Here is an 18,969-nt window from a genome sequence, read left to right on the forward strand (position 1 = left end):
TGCAGATTCTCCTCTCTTTGAAGTTTTAAGCAGAGATTGGATGGCCACTTATCATGGATGCAATAGTTGAGATTTGTGCATTGCAGTGGTTGGGGTCCCTTCGAACCCCCTCCAAACTCTACCGTTCTATGATTCTATGAAAGATGGCAGCAAATGCCTTAAATGAATAAAATATATATCACAGTCAGAAATTTAGAGAAAACCATCAATTAAAGCTCTCTTCCCCACCATTGAACATGAACTGACTAAATAACAGATGTAGTACAGAGCTGCTAGCAAGCTGAATGGAAAGCAATTAGAGTCAGAATCTGGAGACCGAATCTTCTAATTAAAATTGCATAGGATCTTCACTGAACAGGACTAGTCCAGAATAAGTATTACAAGAGCACTGCCGGACAATATAGTGTTTATATCAACTGCCATGTGGAAACATAGTTTTAATTCTGCTTCCAAACAATTTTGGAAAAGCAGGGCTTCACGCTCTGCTAAAAGACCTAAGTGGAAATTACTTCAGGCTCTTTTCTGCTTTCTTATTCAGGTTTGAAGAAGTTATTATGATTGTATGGACAAGCTCGGTGCCCCAAATCCGCTGAAAACGAGCATATAATGCAAGCTATCCATCATGCATTCATGTATGCAATTGGTATAGTAACATAATTAGTTGTCAGGCTTGGATCAGAATACCTAAAATATTGCCTCACCCATTGTATACTCAACTGACTCTTCAGGGGTGAGGCTCCTCCAGATTCTACCACATCAATAAATCCATTCCATATGATATAGGAATAATGCCTTAAGTGTGGTGGCCCCAACCCTTTGAAACTGCCTCCCATTACATATTAGGCAAGCACTGTCTCTTTTATCTTTCTGACCTTTCTTTTCCAAGCTTGCTTTTCACCATCTAGGTCTCAAAGCAGCTTGTGATGATAAAAATATACAACACAGGCAATTAAAAATGCAACTTAAACCTCAACAATTTAAAACCCCAATAATTCAAAAGCAGACAATTTAAAACCTCAGAAAACCTTTCAAGTGGAGAGGGTTTGTTGTTTGTTTTTTTAATCCCGTCTGTCTGATATTTGAAATTGGTTTCATAGATTTATCTGAATTGTTTTCATGTATATGAAATTGCTTTACACATGCTTTTATTGCTGACGTTTTTACTGTTAAATCTCTCTGAGGCAATTTCATAGGAAGAGATTCACAGGTGGGGTGAAATAAATAAAATAGAGAAATAACCACTTCCCTCCAACAGTTTCACAAAGTGACAGTGGAGGCTGGTCCATCAGAGCAAATGGGGCGCTGCCCCACCAACCTGAACCAGCCTCCACCTACATGCCTTCTCACATACATGAGGCATGGCCCTCCCTGCCACCTCCCTGCTCCTCTTCTATCTCAGTGTTTGTTCCTTCAAGAGGAAGGAGAATGGGGCCAAAGCTAGAATTAATTGGCTCCATCTGCTCATGTGCCTGAATCAACCTGCCGTAGGTCCCTCTGCCTTCCACCCTCTCCGTCCCAGTGGATTACCAGCCACCATCTGTGATGTTCAGATTCTAGCTAAAGTACAGCAGCAGAAAGTACTGCCAACTTTCCCCAGTCCCATGAAATTATATGAAGGAGGGTTCTGTGGGTGTTCCCACCCCCCCTTAAAATATTCAGTGAATGCCATTTTTTTATACTTTATTTAGTAGTAGTAGTAATAATAATAATAATTTATTATTTATACCCTGCCCATTTGGCTGGGTTTCCCCAGCCACTCTGGGAGGCATCCAACAAAATATTAAAATACAGTGGTCTAGTTGTTTCGTTAATAGTGTTTTATAGATTGTAATTGTTTTACTGATGATTTGTTAATTATTCTATATGATTATGCTGTTTTGTGACATTCTAATATGTTATTTAAGGGACGTTCGTGGTGCTGTGGGTTAAACCACTGAGCCTAGGACTTGCCGATCAGAAGGTCGGTGGTTTGAATCCCCACAACAGGGTGAGCTCCTGTTGCTCGGTCCCTGCTCCTGCCAACCTAGCAGTTCGAAAGCATGTCAAAGTGCAAGTAGATAAATAGGTACCGCTCTGGCGGGAAGGTAAACGGCGTTTCCGTGCGCTGCTCTGGTTCGCCAGAAGCGGCTTAGTCATGCTGGCCACATGACCCTGAAGCTGAACGCCAGCTCCCTCAGCCAATAAAGCGAGATGAGCACCGCAACCCCAGTCGGCCACTACTGGACCTAATGGTCAGGAGCCCCTTTACCCTTTCTCTTTAATATGTTATTTATTCTTTGTAAGCCAATTTGCAATTTTTTTTTGAATGAAAAGCAGAATAGAAATATTACAAATCAAATCAGTTTATTTTATTAAATTTATATGTTGTTTGATTGGGGGGGGGGGATTTCTAGGGCACCGGCAAGGCTTACCTTGCCTGGGCCGGTTCACTGCCATGGAGCCCCCTCTGTGGGCTGGATCGCGGACAGCGTGAGTGCGCATGCCTGCGATTTCCGGTGCATGCGTCTGTGCAGATGTGATTTCTGGTGCCACAAAAGCAATTCCCCGTGCCACGCAGCGCTGCTTTAGCGCAGCACGCGGGGACTCACCAAGCGGGCAGCTCGGTTCAGGGGTGGCTCATGGGCCAGTAAAACAACTCCCATGGGCCGCTTGTGGCCCATGGGCCTTAGGTTGCTGACTCCTGCTCTAAGATGTTTACAAAGGATGAAACAGCATCCAAAAAAAAAAAAATCTCAACCATACTTTAAAACATACAAAAGTAAAAATACTATCTGGAGCACTCTGAAACAATGGTTTTCATGATAGTGCAACCAGGACTTCTATTTTATCCTATGGTGAAGGACAATATCCAAACAGGCAGAGGGATTCTTACCAAGGTCATGGCTCTGGTCTTTGGTGTCAACCAGTTGAACAGAAATGGTCTCCTGCTGATCGAGATCTTCAGTCCCATCTGCAACCAAGTGGATTATAACGGCGGCAGCAACCATTGGTTGTGAAAAAGAAGCCTAGAGAGAGAAGGAAGAAGAACATCAAGATACAGGACTTGCTGGTTTCCTGTGTGGCCCCTCTTGAAGCAAAACAATTGCTGGCTGACACTTAAAAGTGTATGTAGGGATGAATTATAGATCAGTGGCTGAGAACATGGTAGGCATGCCTGATCAGGCCAATGGCCCATCTAATCCAAAATCCTGTTCTCGGTCAAGCAGATCCCTCTGGGAAACCTGCAAGCAGGTCCTGAGTATGAGAGAACTCTCCCCTCTGTGGCTTCCTGCAACTGGTTTTCAGAAGCATTATTGCCTCCAACTGTGGAGGCAGAGCAGAGCCATCCTGGCTAGGAGCCATCAATAGTCCTCTCCTCCTCCATGAATTTGTCTAATCCCCTTTTAAATTCACCCGAGTTGGTGGCTATCCCTGTCTCTGATAGGAGTGAGTTCTATTGTGTAACTATGCACTGTGTGAATATGTTCTTTCTTTTAATAGGTCCTAGGGGTGTGTGTGTGTGTGTGTTTGTATATATAGGCATATGCAATTGCATATCATTCTCCCACAAAGCAACAGGTGTACAGCAATGTAAAAGCAATCAATCAAACAAAACATTTAGAAGCAATATAGAACCATCATTAAAATGAATGGCAACCCCAGAAAACTGTAAACTTCTGAATAAACCTGTCAGCATTAACAACAACAACAGAAGTCTTCAAGAGATGCCTGAAAATCAACACTGAGGATGCCTGCTGAGTTTCTGTTGGGAGAGAGTTCCACAGTATGGGACTGATGACACCAAATGCCCAAATTCTGGTTAAGGCCAGAATTTCTCTGGAAGACCTCAGTGATCGAGCTGGGCTATATGGTTGTCCTTAAGGTAATCTGAACCCAATTTGCTCATGTTCAGTCCTTGCCATCTCAGGATAATATGCCTGCATTACAAAATATGTGTATTTTCTTAGAGGGGGTTAGTTCTTAATAACATTTTTTGGGGTAAAATATATTGTTTCTTCTTGACCAGTGAATTGCCAAAGTGTGCCTTAACTAAAGGAAATGCTTTATAGCTGACAGGGAAATGAACTTATTTCCCCCTCCCTCTTTCATCTTCTCTTCCTCTCTTTTTCTTCTTCCATTCTTTGTTATGAAGAATGCAAGAAGAGTCCTGCTGGATGAGGCCAAAGGCCCATCTACTCCAGCACCCAGGTTTCACAGTGGACAACCAGCTGCCTCACCACCACAAAAACAACTCTCCCAGCTAACTTGTGATTGCCAACAACACTGGTCTTGTCTGAGGCCAATGGATTGTTGATTTATGACACATGGGTGATAATAGATGCATTATGAACATGACAATGTTTGCACTAAAGTAAGTTGTTCCACCTATAGAGAAACTGTTTCTGGGAGGAAGATAGGGCATAGGGAAAGGAAAGACGTGTGTATGTAATGAGTGTGCGGGATGGAAGAAAAATTAGTTTTGGTTCAGATTTTAATGTAAACCCTACCCAACATGCAATTTTTAAAACAATATGTCAAATGAGACACAAGCCGTTCCCAGGATTTGAGGATGTAGTTCCTCAGCCTAATAAAGTACCCCAGATGTGTACATCAGAGAAGAAAAGTGCATAAAAAATGTAAGTGTTGGAGAAAATAGCACCTATGGTGTATTTATACCACTTGATTGTAAATGGCACCACAAAGTTTACATTGTGTGCCAGTATACATTATGGTTTACAGAGGCACTATACCAGTGACAATTGATGGCGAAGATGAGCACATCAGGTAAAATTGCTCACGAAGATGTGTATTTTAGGAGAAATTTTTTTGGGGGGGGAAATACGGTGAATTTTCATGAAGGCTTCTTTTTTTAAAAAATGAAATTATGCAGAAATGTAAAAATTGAACAAGCATGGAAAACTGAGAAATCGAAATCTATCAACACCCCCCTCCCTTTTCTGGACTTTGCATCTGTTTGTAACTTGGAAAATTTACAAACCTTCAGTGAATAGTTTCTCTTTCTCTCTCTCGCCTTCTTTCTCCCCACCCCATGCAATATCTTACCTTGAGCCAGAAAACAGTCTGGGTGTTGTTGGCAGCGCATGGGTACCAAGCATGCTGAGATATTCCATCACTGAAGTCATTCGCTTTGGTTCGGCACACCTAAGAGAAAAGAAGAAGGAGAATCAGCATGAAGTCGAACTGAGCTCTATAAAAAGTCATGGTAAAGTCTATAAAATTCTTGAGTAGCCAATGTGGCACCCTTCAGACATTGGGGACAACTCCATCAGTCCCAGTCAAAACAGCCAATGGTCAGGGATGATGGGAACTGTAGTCCAAAGTATCTGGAGTGCATCAGATTGTCTTCCCCTGGTGCAATAAGAAAAGGATAAATTCTTTATACATTTCTTGGTTAATATTTGTTGGGGGAGTAAGACAATTAAGCTAAAGCTGGTTATCACAGAATTTTAGTGTTGAAAGGGACCCCAAGGGTCATCTAGTCCAACCCCCTGCAGTGCAGGAATCTCAGCTAAAGCATCCATGACAGATGGGCCATCCAACCTCAGATTAAAAACCTCCAAGGAAGGAGAGCCCACCACCCTCTGAGGGAGACCGTTCCACTACTGAACGGCTCTTACTCTCAGAAAGTTATTTCTGGTGTTTATGGAAATTATGGAGGAATGAGTTGCAAAACAAATGCACAAAGCATCTCTCAAGCACAAAACAATAAAAATGGAGCCAGTGTGGTGTAGGAGATAGATTGCTGGGCTGTGAGTTAGTGAGCTCCAGGTTCAAATCTCCATTTGGACATGAAACTCACTGGGGACTTTTGGCCAGTCATTATTCTGTCAGTCTAACCTACCTGACAGGCTGTGGTGAGGATAAAATAGAGCGTGGGGGGGGGAATCATATACACTGAAATTGAGATGCTTGGAGGAAAAGCATGATATGCATGTCATAAACAAACAGAATCACAGAGTTGGAAGGTGTTTATCTAGTCCAGCACCCAGCAGATGCAGGAAATCAAACAAACAAACAAATGTGGACTAGCCATGGTAAATAGGGTGAGTTGTAGTAAAGCAAAGGACAATCTCAGAAGAGAGAATGTAAGTCTAACTTGGTGGTATAACCAGTGCCCCCTCTGGTCTTCCTGCCCCTGTCCACAGGCCAGGCACCAACAGTTGGCCAGATTAAGCATTGGTCAAGGGCCTCAGGGGTTCAAAGGGGCCAATTGCTGGCCAATCTGGCCACAATGCTATTTTCTGCCCTCCCTGCAAGATCCCTGGATGCTTCTCAGTGGTGAGCAGTGGATGGTGGTGATACTTTTCAGTAGGGGCCAAGCTCAGCTCTCATCTACAATGCCACAGTCCATAGATCTATGAAACTGATCTGTAATCCAGGCTGGACTACAGCTACCCTGCTTGGATGAGGCAAGGGCCTTGCCTGTCTAGGTCTATTTGTGGCACTTTTGCACCACTGAAAGCATGGGTGAGGAAACTATTGCCTTTTAGACCTCAGGTAGTCAACCTTTTTATACCTACCGCCCACTAATGCATCTTTCTTGATGGCAAAATTTCCTTACTGCCTACCAGTGCTCGATGGAAGGAGGATTCAGCTTGTGCCATAGAACCCCCTACCGCCCACCTAGAATCCTGTAACACTCACTAGTGGGCAGTAGGGACCAGGTTGACAACCCCTGGGTTAGACTGTAACTCCCACCCAACACCAGAAGCCAGCATGACCAGTAGTCAGGGATGATGGGAGGTGGAACCCAGCAAAGCATGTAGGGAGACAGGTTTTCCTCCTCTGTCCCTCTAGTTGTTGGACTTCAACTCCCAGCAGTCCCAGCAGCCAGCATGGCCAACGATCAATGATGGTGGGAGTTACAGTCCAGCAACATCTGGAGGTCCATGGCTTCCCCACCCTTGGCCCAAGGCATTGCCCATCAGCTCCCCTTCAGGCTTCTCCCAGATATTTCCAGCTTTGCAGCTTCTAAGCTTCCTCCTGTATTCTCACACTTTTGTATTAAAGAAAACATGGTAAGCAGAGAAGCTTCCGTGGGGATATTTTCAAGACAGGGGTGATGTCGATGGCAAATGAGTTCCACAGTGGCTGAAGTAAGAATAGTTCTCTTATGTCCAGGAGGAAAAAAGTCAAAGCAATGCAAAAGTAGCGCTCCGCATATTTGGAAACAGAGATGCTGGATTGGCCAAAAGTGAGGTAATGATTTCTCTAATTTGAATCCCCAAAGGCTGAGAGCAAAGGAATCTACGGGCAAAACATAAATCAACTTTAATGGGCTGGAAGAAGTTTTTCAGTTTTGTTTAAAAATAAGGAGGCAGCGGGAGGAAGGAAAAAGAAAACCTTGACTGGAACCGAACCTCAACAAGGCTTGCCAGTGGATAGGGTTACATTTTACAACAGTGCAGGACTTTACATAAACTATCTTTGGCATTTGAAATTCATTCCAGCAATTCGACATGTATCATTTTGCAATTCTCCTTTCTTGCATTTTCAGCAGGCTGCCTCTCATTGGGGAGAATGGATGGTTTCTTTCTTCCTTTCTTTCTTTCTTTCTTTCTTTCTTTCTTTCTTTCTTTCTTTCTTTCTTTCTTTCTTTCTTTCTTTCTTTCTTTTCTTTCTTTCCTTCTTAAATACCTATCCAGTTAGGGGATTTATCTTACTCACATCTGCAGTTTATATGGCTGACACAAATGGACAGCCTTTCTGGAATTCTATGGACATTGTGGCGTGACTCTTCTCTTCTCTTCCTTTCTCTTCTCATCTCTTCTCTTCTCTTTTCTTCTCCTCTCTCTCTCTGAAACCCACTTGGCCCCCAAGAACACAGAGAGGAATGGGAGAGCTGGGGTTTGGCATAGTTCATGTGTCGCTTAATGGATGAGTGAGAAACGATATTAAAAGCTGACCCAAACCTCCACTAAAAAACTTGAGCCAAACCCAAAACAAACCATTGTTGAGGTTCAGGAAAGCTCTGATAATTTTAAATATCTATGTTGTTGTTTTTTGCTGCTGCTACTCCCCCCCCCCAAAAAAAATCCCCCACCTCAGCATTTTTCCTGGGTTCTGTCTGCAACCCAGAAGCAGAAATCTTAAAACACAGAGGGGAGAATCTGGTTGGTAGAGCCCTTTTAAAGTTCTGTTTCTGGATCTGAAAGGCTGTACCATGGGAAGCTACAAGTCAGTGTCATAGCATCTGCCTTTGCATGCAAAACATCCCAGATTCAATTCCCAACATCTCCAGGTAAGACCAGAGGAGACCTCTGTCTGAAACCTTAGAGAACTGTTGCCTGACTTTGTTGGTGCATCATTGCTCTGACTCAGTTAGAAGGCAGCTTCCTTTGTTTCTATGATTTGTTACTGTTTAATAAGGTCACATCATTTCTTCTGAAAATTTTTATTTGGTCATTGTCTGCCCTTGTAACTTTCAGACAATCTGTCCATTAATGCCAAGTCCCAAACCTGAGATAGCCACATTTCATATATGTCTGGTTTAGACATTTCCAGCAGTGGTTAGGCAAGCCACTGTTATTAATTGCAAACATGAGGTATTTGGAACCATCTGACTTATTTACCATGGAATAATGATTTCTTCATAACTTCAGTTCTACACAGGTGTTCTGCTGTGTGTAAAACCAAAACACAAGAAGCAAGAGTGGGTTGGACACACTAATGTCCACCCTTATCACTCTCCATCTTGTGGAAAGTGGAGGTCAAAAGAACATAAGAAAGCCCTGCTAGATCTAGCATCCTGTTCTCAAAGTGACCAACCAGATACCTGTGGGAAGCCCACCCACAGAACCTGAGTGCAACAGCACTTACCCTACTTGTGTTCCATAGCAACTCTGGTAGTGGAGGAAGAACATAGCCAATGTGGCTAGAAGCCAATAAAGGGTTTACTCTCCAGATCCACCCTCAAAGCAACTGTAACGCAAGGAAAGCAGCAAGGAGCAACCAACTTCATGCTAAGGCAAAAATAGGTATTGCCCAAAACTGGTGTCTCCATTTCAACTGAATACTCATAAGGAACGCTCTGCTGGGGGAGGCCAATGACCCATCTAGCGCATCCTGTTCTCACAGTGGCCAGTCAGATGCCTCTGTAGAACCTACAAGCAAACCCTGAGCACAAAGCACTCTGCTCATCTGAAATTCCCTGCAACTGATTTTTAAGCTTCAGCTTACAGACTCCTCTAACCCAGAAACAGTACCTCAGGTTAAGAACTTTGCTGCAGGATGAGAAAAGAAATTGCGCGGTGGCAGCGGGAGGCCCCATTAGCTAAAGTGGTGCTTCAGGTTAAGAACAGTTTCAGGTTAAGTAAGGACCTCTGGAACGAATTAAGTACGTAACCAAAGCATAGGCATGTGCACAGCTTAATGTTTTTAAAAAGGAGGGATTGTGGCAACGAGAAAAGAGTATGAAGTAGCAATCCTTCTCCCTCAGCTGCCACAACCTGTGGGAAAGCAGTGGTAGGGGAGACGCAAAGTTGTAAGGGAGAGAGGAAGCAGAGAGAGATGCAGGCAGGGGGGAAAAATGGGTGGTGTGGGTCTGAAACAGATATGCAGCTTCTGCTTCCATCTGTCTTTGGAAGCAGCCGGGGCAGAGAGTAATGGGCTGCAGTGGTAGCAGTAAGTGAGAAGGAGGAAGTCATTCTCTAGGACAGGAAGATGAAGAAATCCTAAACTGGCAAGTTTGGGTTAGCTCATTACAGTGGTACCTCGAGTTACATACGCTTCAGGTTACATAAGCTTCAGGTTACAGACTCCCCTAACCCAGAAACAGTACCTCAGGTTCAGAACTTTGCTTCAGGATGAGAAAAGAAATTGGGCGGTGGCAGCGGGAGGCCCCATTAGCTAAAGTGGTGCTTCAGATTATGAACAGTTTCAGGTTAAGTAAGGACCTCTGGATCGAATTAAGTATGTAACCAAAGGTACCACTGTATCTAGTTGAATATAAAGATAACAAAAACTGACTGTATCTTTGTCTGTTTTCATTAGAGCAAAATTTTGGTATTTTGTATCTCATTTTTTAAGTTTGTATTTTTAAAGCAAAGTTTAGTTAGTCGTTAAAAAAATAGGTAAGTTTTAGTTTATTTAGTTTATTGGATGAATAAAAACAATCCCCTTTATGATTGAATATGAGTATATATTCAATTAATGTTTGCCTTAATAAAGAATTTCACATGGTGCACACCCTAACAAAATGTGCTGTGCACATATTCAAAGATACACACCTGTATTCAGAGATATACTGCTTCTAACAGTGAATGAAGATGATAGTCATCATGACTCGCAACCATTGATAGCTGTGTCCTCTAAGAATCTGCCCAATCCTTTTTTAAGAACAAAAATCGACCCAAGAGGGAGCCAAGCCAGTGTTGTGAAGTGGTTAGGAGCAGTGGACTCGTAGTCTGGTGAACTGGGTTCGCTTCCCCGCTCCTTCCCATGCAGCTGCTGGGTGACCTTGGCTAGTCACACTTCTCTGAAGCCTCTCAGCCTCACTCACCTCACAGAGTGTTTGTTGTGGGGTAGGTAGGGAAAGGAGAATGTTAGGCTCATCTACCACCAACAACCATGGTTTTGATGTTGTTTGGATCATGTGAAGGTGCTCAAAATTAAAATATCAGCTCCCAATTGCCCTGGCACTGATCAAAATACTGAAAAATTAGGGACACTGAAATACTGGAAAAGCAAACATTCCCAGGTAGGGATGGGTGAGGAATCTGCTGAGCTCAACTTCCAAAGTGGGTCACATCTAACCTAGTTCTACTCAGAGGATACTCACCTACATCAAAAGGTCTAAATTAGACTTGCCCATTAACGTCAATGGGTCTACTCTGAGTAGGACTAACATTGTCCAAAACCTATAAATGGGGTGCCATCTTGCTGGTTGACACCTCATCTTTGATGGTGGAGCACCCCGGTTGTGGTTTAGGAATCAGCCTAAAAGTCATTAAGATAATTAACATATCTTAAAACAGTGGCTTGGAACCATGGGTATGTTTCTTGTTAACTTGGTACACGGTCACCAGGGTCTTTAATCAGCCCAGAAGCATGCAAAGCAACCTTGAAGAGACAAGCATCTCTATCTGTTGTCCAAAATTCTCTGATGTAGAGTTGAAAAAGCTGTTTACTGCAAGAGTTGGTCTCTCTCTCTCTCTCCATGAAATGATTGAATGTTATGCTTAGGTCAGGACATGAGTACAATTGCCCACTTATGATTTCCAGCAACCAGTGTTCAGAGCCATGGTGCCTCTGACAGTGGAGGGAGAATATAGCCAGGAATAATGCTATGGCCATTGATAGTCTCATAATTAAATAACATGTTTACTAGAATGGGCCTTTTTCTGGTGGCCCCCCACTTATGAAATGCTCTCTGCAGGGAGGCTTACCTGGTACCATTGTTACATATTTTTAGGCACTAGGCAAAATCATCACTCTTCTCCCAGGCCTTTGGCTAATTAAACAATCAATGGTACAGAAATCAAACAAACAAACAAGCAGAAAGAATACCATAAATACTGTTACCTATCTCGGATGTTCTCAGAACATTTTTACTGAAGCATTACCTACACTTACCAGAGATGGGGGCACTTGTTTATCCAAGGGTAAAAATACAGCTGACCACATATGAGGCAGTGGGCAGAACCTAACACTGTATTAAGGATGCATTCTTTTTTACCCTCTGCTAGGTATTGCCTACACCATATGGCGGCCACTCTCCAGGGTTTCAGGGATTGAACCTGGGTCCTTCTACATGCAAAGTGGATGTTCTGCCACTGAGCTACAGCCCTTGTAGATCATAGAATCACAGAACTGTAGAATTGGAAGGGACACCCATGGTCATTTAGTCCAACCTCCTGCAATGCAGGAATCTCAACACACTGTTCCCCATCCAATTTGAAACCAGACCAGACCCTGCTTAGCACTGCAAAAATGCACCAGCAGTTTTAATGCTGCACCACTAAAGGTAAAGGTAAAGGGACCCCTGACCATTAGGTCCAGTCGTGACTGACTCTGGGGTGTTGTGGCACTCATCTCGCTTTATTGGCCGAGGGAGCCGGCATACAGCTTCCGGGTCATGTGGCCAGCATGACTAAGCTGCTTCTGGTGAACCAGAGTAGCACATGGAAACACCATTTACCTTCCCACTGGAGCGGTACCTATTTATCTACTAGCACTTTGACATGCTTTCAAACTGCTAGGTTGGCAGGAGCAGGGACTGAGCAACGGGAGCTTATCCCATCGCGGGGACTCGAACTGCCGACCTTCTGATCGGCAAGTCCTAGGCTCTGCACCACTAGGAGTGCCAAATTGGGAGAAGGGTCTCAATTACTCAGGAAGGTTATCATGAGTGGCCCTTTGGACTGGGCAACTAAGATTTACAGGGTTCTTTCTCCCTACTTGTCCATGTGATGCCGGATGACAAATTTGCCTTCTACTCCTCTCAACTGGAAGCCTCTGCGTCTGTTTTCCTGGCATCTTGTATCAAACTTCTCCCTCCAAAGCTGCTTTCAATTAGAGGCATCTAACATTGTCTCTGCCTTTTCAGTGGGTTCTAAATCCAGCCCTGTCCTCCTTCCACCCACACACTGTATGTATGTGTGTGAGGCGGGCGGGCGGGCGTGTGTGTGTGGAGAGCAGGAGACAGAGTGAACGAGGGCAGAGGGAGGCACAGATTATGTTTCCAACCCCAGGGGGATGCCATGAGGTTTCCCTTTGACTCACTTAGCCCAGCATTTGCTAATGATAAGGCAACATGTCAACTCTCTCCACTCCCCCCCACCCCCTCCACAAAAAGTAGATCCTACTCTCCGAGCTTTCTTTCTATCACCCCACAGGCCCCAGGAATGTGTCCGGGTGGGGTGCGGGTGAAGAGGGAAAGTGATATAGCAGTTGTGCACAACTCATGCTCTTTCTCCCACTGCCCCCTCCCTATACAAAGTGCCCCCGACCTGCGTGGAGCCAATTCCAATGCAATGCGACTTCATGCCTGGGGTGGGGGAGGCGCGGGTGGGGTGACAATATGTACACGTCTCAACATGTTAACAGCAGACCATACTGCTGATGCGCATATTGCAGGAAATAAATACACAAATAAATAAATAAGCAGGCAAGCTTCCATTCTAGCCTGCAACATGTCTGTTTTGCAAGCACAGCCAGCCTGCCCATGAGGTGAGATGAAGCAGCTACCTAAGGCTGCAGAGGTGCCCAAGGCAGCACCCCACCACTTCTGCTGCTGGAGAAATGCCCCCCTTTCTTCAAGTTCTATGAGAGGGAGGCATTCCAGTGCAGAGTGCTGCTGCTTGTCTTCTCCACCCCTGTGGAAGACTTAGGAATGGGCAGATCTGTCAATTCTAATTTCTTGTTTCTCTCTTTTCTTTTCTTTTTTGCAATCATGTATCCCGGTCTCCGCATTACTGCAGCCAAAAAATTTAAAAAAATAAAAAAACCCTGAAGATTACCAGCACTTTGAGTGCACATTTCTCTTAACAAATGCATTTTTGTTTGCTGCTTTGACGAAGATACCCAATTTTGCAAAGCATTATCCTTAATACAATGCATAGGAGCCAACTCCTATGGACCGTGGAAGCTTCAGCCCCCACAACAAAATATTTGAGGGAGCCGAGTCCCCACAAAGTTAAGGGGTTTTCCCATTCAGATGGTGTGGATGCACTGTGTCGTGTGATCAATTACCCGGACCCCCACAATATTTTATTCAAGTTGGCACCTCTGATACAATGCATTTCTCTGTGTTAATTTCATCTAGCCCAGCCCCATGCAATGCAGGAATAACTGCTGAAGAATTCCAGATGACCATCGAACCTCTGCTTAAAAGCCTCCAATGAAGAAGAGTCTACCACCTTCTGAGGTTGTCCATTCCACTGTCAAACAGGTATTACCCTCAGAAAGTTCTTCCTGATGTTTAGTTGGAATCTCCTTTACATTTGAATTGATTGGTTCCATCTACCCTCACAAAACAAGCTTGCTCTGTCTTCCATGTGACAGCCCTTCAGATATTTGAAGAAGGCTATCACATCTCCTCTGCCATCTCTTTTCATTTCTGTGCACACTTTCCACTGATATATGCATTATTGTTCACATTTCTTGGTTGGAGCACTGCAAAATTAAGAGAAGTGTGAATTCAGAAGGCTGGCTACATTTTTGTTTGTTGGTTGGTTTGATAACTGTGAATTAGCTGTGGTGTCATTTTTTATGAAAATGAAAGCAGCACTGCATTTCTTGCCGATATCTAATGTGACTAACTTCATGTGCAGCGGGACCGTGTGTGATCATGCACATGAAATCCCATGGATGTGCTCTGGTGATACCATGCATGCTTGCCCACCAACTAAGAGTTTCAAGGGAACAGCTTTGGCTCAGTGGCAGAGCACCTGCTTTGCATGCAGAAGGTCCCAAGTTCAATCCCCAGCATTTCTAGGTAGGGCTAAGAAAGATTCTCTGCCTGAAACCCTGGAGAGCTGCTGCCAGTCAGTGTAGACAATACTGAGTTGGATAGACCAATGGTCTGAGTCATTATAAGACAGCATTCTATGTTCCTATATGTATAGGACAGCACTGTTAACTGCTAGAGACTGGACATCTCTGTGAAAGTCACATCAACTATTTAGCAAGACATAAGTTTTTTGGGAGCTTTGTGCTGCTTTTAAGTTACTGCTGTTCCTGCCAACAGCTTTCCTGTTGTTCTTTTCCATTGTGGTGTTTTAATGTCTGCAATCTAATTAGTTTTTATTGTGAATTGAAATCATTGTAAGCTACCCTTGGAATTTATTGAAGTGAGATGGGTGTATGTCCCTGAAATAAACAAAAGGCTGAAGATAAACTGGAAGCAGAGATTTACCAAGGACATGGAGTAGAAAATAGGGGCTGCCCATAGTAAATAAGGCTACCTGACAAATAAAGACGGGGAGAAATATAATTTCCATGCAAAGGCAACCCTACTTAATTCACAGTTTCATAGGAAATTGCTTGGGGGGGTGTACATTAGAATGAATTCAGGCTAAAATGTTGGTGAGGAGATTTAAAAAAAAAAAGAATTAGCAAACCGATGTGCAAATGTTGAGAATTTAATACTGGGAGATTGAGAAACTGAGAGAAACTGAAATTGAAACTGAACCATATCCCTAAACTACCCCTAACTGGATCATGTGAATTTTAAGCTGGCTTCAACTGAGAACATTCTGGATGTCCTTCAAGTGTGCAGCTCAATCTGTCAACCAACTTGACAAACAATCCTTGCCAAGCCATCCCAAATGGGGAGTGAGCAAGTCTCTTAGCTCAAGCAATTTAAAGGGATGGGGAATAAATACAAGGCTCATTGTGATTGCAAACTTTTGGGGGAAAGCATTTGCCTCCCATGCTAGTAAGAAAACAAACAAATAAAAACCCCAATTATTGATCCACACAGACACTGAGCGCTTCCAGTCTGTTGCTATTTTCAGGTGTGATTCAATCACATGCCAGCAAATTCAATTCAAAGAATGAAAGCTGATTTGTCATTCTGGTGCATCTAATCTGCTCCCCTCCCCCTCCCCCCATTTCGGACTTTTTGCCGTAAGAAAAGTGATAAGGAAATGTAATGGATCACAGTTGCTTGATGGAACCTCAGATGACCTCCCCACAAACAAATCACAATGAAAGCGCAATAAATATCCAGTCCTGTCTGACCTCCCTACAAAGTCTGTGTAAATAAATCAGGATGAATGCTCAATAAGCAGGTCATCTGGAGGCAACTGCTGTGGCTCAGCCAAAAGGAGACTTTCCCACATTGAACCAATGGGCTAATTTTATATGGAGTTCCACTCCTACTTTGTCCAGGAGCAACTACGTAGACTTCATTTTCACCAGTGTAATCCTATACATGATTACTCAGCAGTGGGTCCCTGTGTATTCAACAGGGCTTAGTCCCAGGATACAGCCTAAAGAAGTTGATTTGGTGCAAAGATTTGGAAACCATTCTGCCTCCTGCGCAGTATTATGAACAAGGTCATCCTGTTCAGCTACTGAGCCAATTCTCCGAGCCAACACGTTCTCTTTGACTCTGGTCCTGAGGATGACATCAGCAGCTCACAAGCAAATGTGCAATCATATGCAGCTTGCCAAACAAAGGGTGACCCATGGGAAGTTACTTTTTTTTAGGAGTCAACTCTGCCACTGTACAATCTATGAGCAGATTGTCACTTGCTCTGTGCCTTTACTATATTCTGTGTGTTCACTGGGCCCTGCATTCTGTTCCTCTTGATTTCTGGCTTTCTAATAATGAGTCCCAGCATTGGAGAATGCACCAGTTTGCTGCAGATTTCAATTCATTTGAATCTTAATTCTTGTCCCTGCACATGCAGATTTGGCATAAACGTGGTAGAACATATTAGCAACTGTTGGAAACAAGTTATTGGACTAGATCAGGGATGGGAAAACTGGGACCCTCCATATGTTGCTGGACTAGAACTCCCCTCATTCTTGACCATTAGCCATGCTGACTGAGGCTGATGGGAATTTGTGTCCAACAGCAAGCAGAGGGACATACCTATCAGCTATGCAGGGCCAGACTCTGACAAATGCACTATGCATGACATAGCAATTAAGGATAGTGATTAAGGGCTCTCCAACTTCCACCAAACCCAGCCAGCATGGACTGGGGATGATGGGAGGTGGAGCTAGGGATGGCAGAGAATTCAATTAGGAACAGGAGTGGCAATTGCCACAATCTGCTTGTTCATCTGAGGTCAGAAACAGAAATCATGTAAACAAATATTTGCTATTGATTTTCTTTTTAGCCCACAAATATCACACAAACAATTACCTTATTTTCTGTGTTTTTCATGACATTTCCCTTCTGTGGGAAATTAATTGCATAATTAATTACATTAATTTATGTAATATTGGACAGCATGGTTTCAGAAGCTAACGGGAACAGAATGGAAACAGTGCTGGTTGCAATTAACACAGGATGGCAAGGAAACTACTACTTCCTTACATGTTCCTCACTGCTGCTGTACTGCCCAAGTCAATGATGGAGAATCTGTGGCTTTCCAGTAGTTGTTGGACTCCAAGTCTCATAAGCTTCAGCCAACATGGAGAACAAGTCAGGGATGATGGGAGTGGCAATCCAACAATTTCTGGAGGGTTGCTGTGTCTCTATCCCTTTAACAGTTTGGTTTGATCCAACAAGGCTTATTTTATGTTCCTGTTTTCTAAATCCACTGCAGAGGCCCAAATGGTACTTGGGGAACCGTAAGGTTTGACAAAGATACGCAGGTCAAACAGAAAGTACTAGCTTCCCCAGTACATGAGGACATTTTGCAATCAGTTGCTATATTTAACACTGGATGTCACAAGGCCACTGTTTATTTAAGCCTGGTACTTTGGAAGGCAAATCTGTTGTGCTCAAAAGAAGTTGTGTCATCTGTTCCTTTTTCCTGCTTGAGATTGCCCTAGTGGGGACCATTCTTGTGAATGAAGTGTAAATAATGGCTTGCTTCCACTTGGACAAGCGAGCAGGATCAAGTTTCCATGTACATCCACAAGCTGGCGGATGCCAGCTGAATTGCACACAGCTCCTTGGCAAACAGGGTGAAGTTCTGGAGAAGGATCATCCAACCCTTTGGTCCATTGAGGCAAGGACAGGATGCTTGTGCTCCAACAAAATAAAATGATGTGCTAGATCTCAGTAGCAGAGAATAACAGAGAAAGGAGTTTGAGAGAAGCAAATCACAGTGGCAAATTCCACCTCTCATGGAAGTGAGTGGATTTAAATCAGAGATGGGGAACCTATGGCCCTTTCGGTGTTTCTGGAATTTACCAGCCTGAGGGAGGGCAACTAAAGGAGAGAACTCTTGAAACAGCCTGATGAGGACTGGGCATGTTCAATGGCCATGGAATACTCATAAACAAAGGGTTGGGAACCTCCAGATGTTGCTGTACTTCAGCTCCCTTCAGCCCCAGCCAGCATGGCCTATGGTTGTTGTGAGGATGAAACTGGGGAGGGGTAGAACTGTGCATGCTACCTTGAGCTCCCTGATGGAAAAGTGAAATATAAATGTAATAATAAAAATAATGGCATAGGTAAATGCAGGCGATACAGTCCGGGCACCATCAAACAGGTGGTTATAGCAGTAGCAAAACTGCCATGCCCATAGGGGAGAAAAACATAGTTCACAGCTGAACCCTCCAGCAACATCTGCATGCTGGGAAAGGGGTGTCTGACCAAGAGTGGAAGCACAGGCAGAATACTGACTGAGTGGATTAATGATGGTTGCAAAAGTCCTGCCAGGAAAGCAGCAGTATCTCATTTATGGAAGCTGGATTCAACCACTCTCAACTGAGCCAGGTCCATAATGAAATGCTCTGTTAGCAGGCAACAGTAGATGGAGAGAAAACCTCAATTTTCCACCTCCCTGTCCTAGGACCATGGTTGTGACGGATTTCCTATACTCTGACGGTTGCCAGTTTTGGCAATGCTGAAATCAAGCCCCATATCCACCCGTCTGTCTACCCCATCCTCCCTCCAAAACTTATTGCTGACCTTCCTGTGCCTTCTGGATCCGTGTTAAGACCCCTCCCCCCCAATATTTTCACTGGAGATTCCTGGGCAAGAGGCGTCGGCTGTTGTAAACAGCTGCACAAGCAGCAAATACCAGCTCTGACCACACTTTCTCATTCAAGAAAGGTCAAGAGAACAATTTTTCACTTCAAACAGAGCTGTGTGTCGAAAGAACAGAACTTTCTCATACCCGGTGAGTAATGCCTGAGGAAACCAACAACCATTTTTAATGCGTCCAGTATGGTTAATACCCAAATAATAATGCACTGCATAAACTAGAGAGAGAGTTTGACATTCTCTTGTGAAGTGGATTAGATGATAAGTGGATGGGAGGATACTGACTTCCCCTCCTTCTCTGCTCTTATGGACAGTGTGACAAGTTGGAAAAGAGTGGAGCTGAGTGTTAGAAG

At 43.8% G+C, this 18,969-nt stretch overlaps 1 protein-coding gene across 1 annotated transcript in view; it reads right to left on the reverse strand.

The window, feature by feature from the left end:
- The window catches only part of PAPPA (pappalysin 1), a 236,094-nt gene that overhangs the window by 77,106 nt on the left and 140,019 nt on the right, over window positions 1-18,969 (reverse strand). Inside the window, exons 11-12 of the mRNA XM_081896277.1 lie at window positions 5,044-5,142; window positions 2,873-3,005 (exon numbers count right to left, since the gene is read on the reverse strand). Of these exons, the coding sequence (XP_081752403.1) occupies window positions 2,873-3,005; window positions 5,044-5,142 (232 nt within the window). The remainder of the gene's footprint in view (window positions 1-2,872; window positions 3,006-5,043; window positions 5,143-18,969) is intronic.

Source organism: Podarcis melisellensis (assembly GCF_964234715.1).
Source record: "Podarcis melisellensis genome assembly, chromosome: Z".
Lineage (NCBI taxonomy): Eukaryota > Metazoa > Chordata > Lepidosauria > Squamata > Lacertidae > Podarcis > Podarcis melisellensis.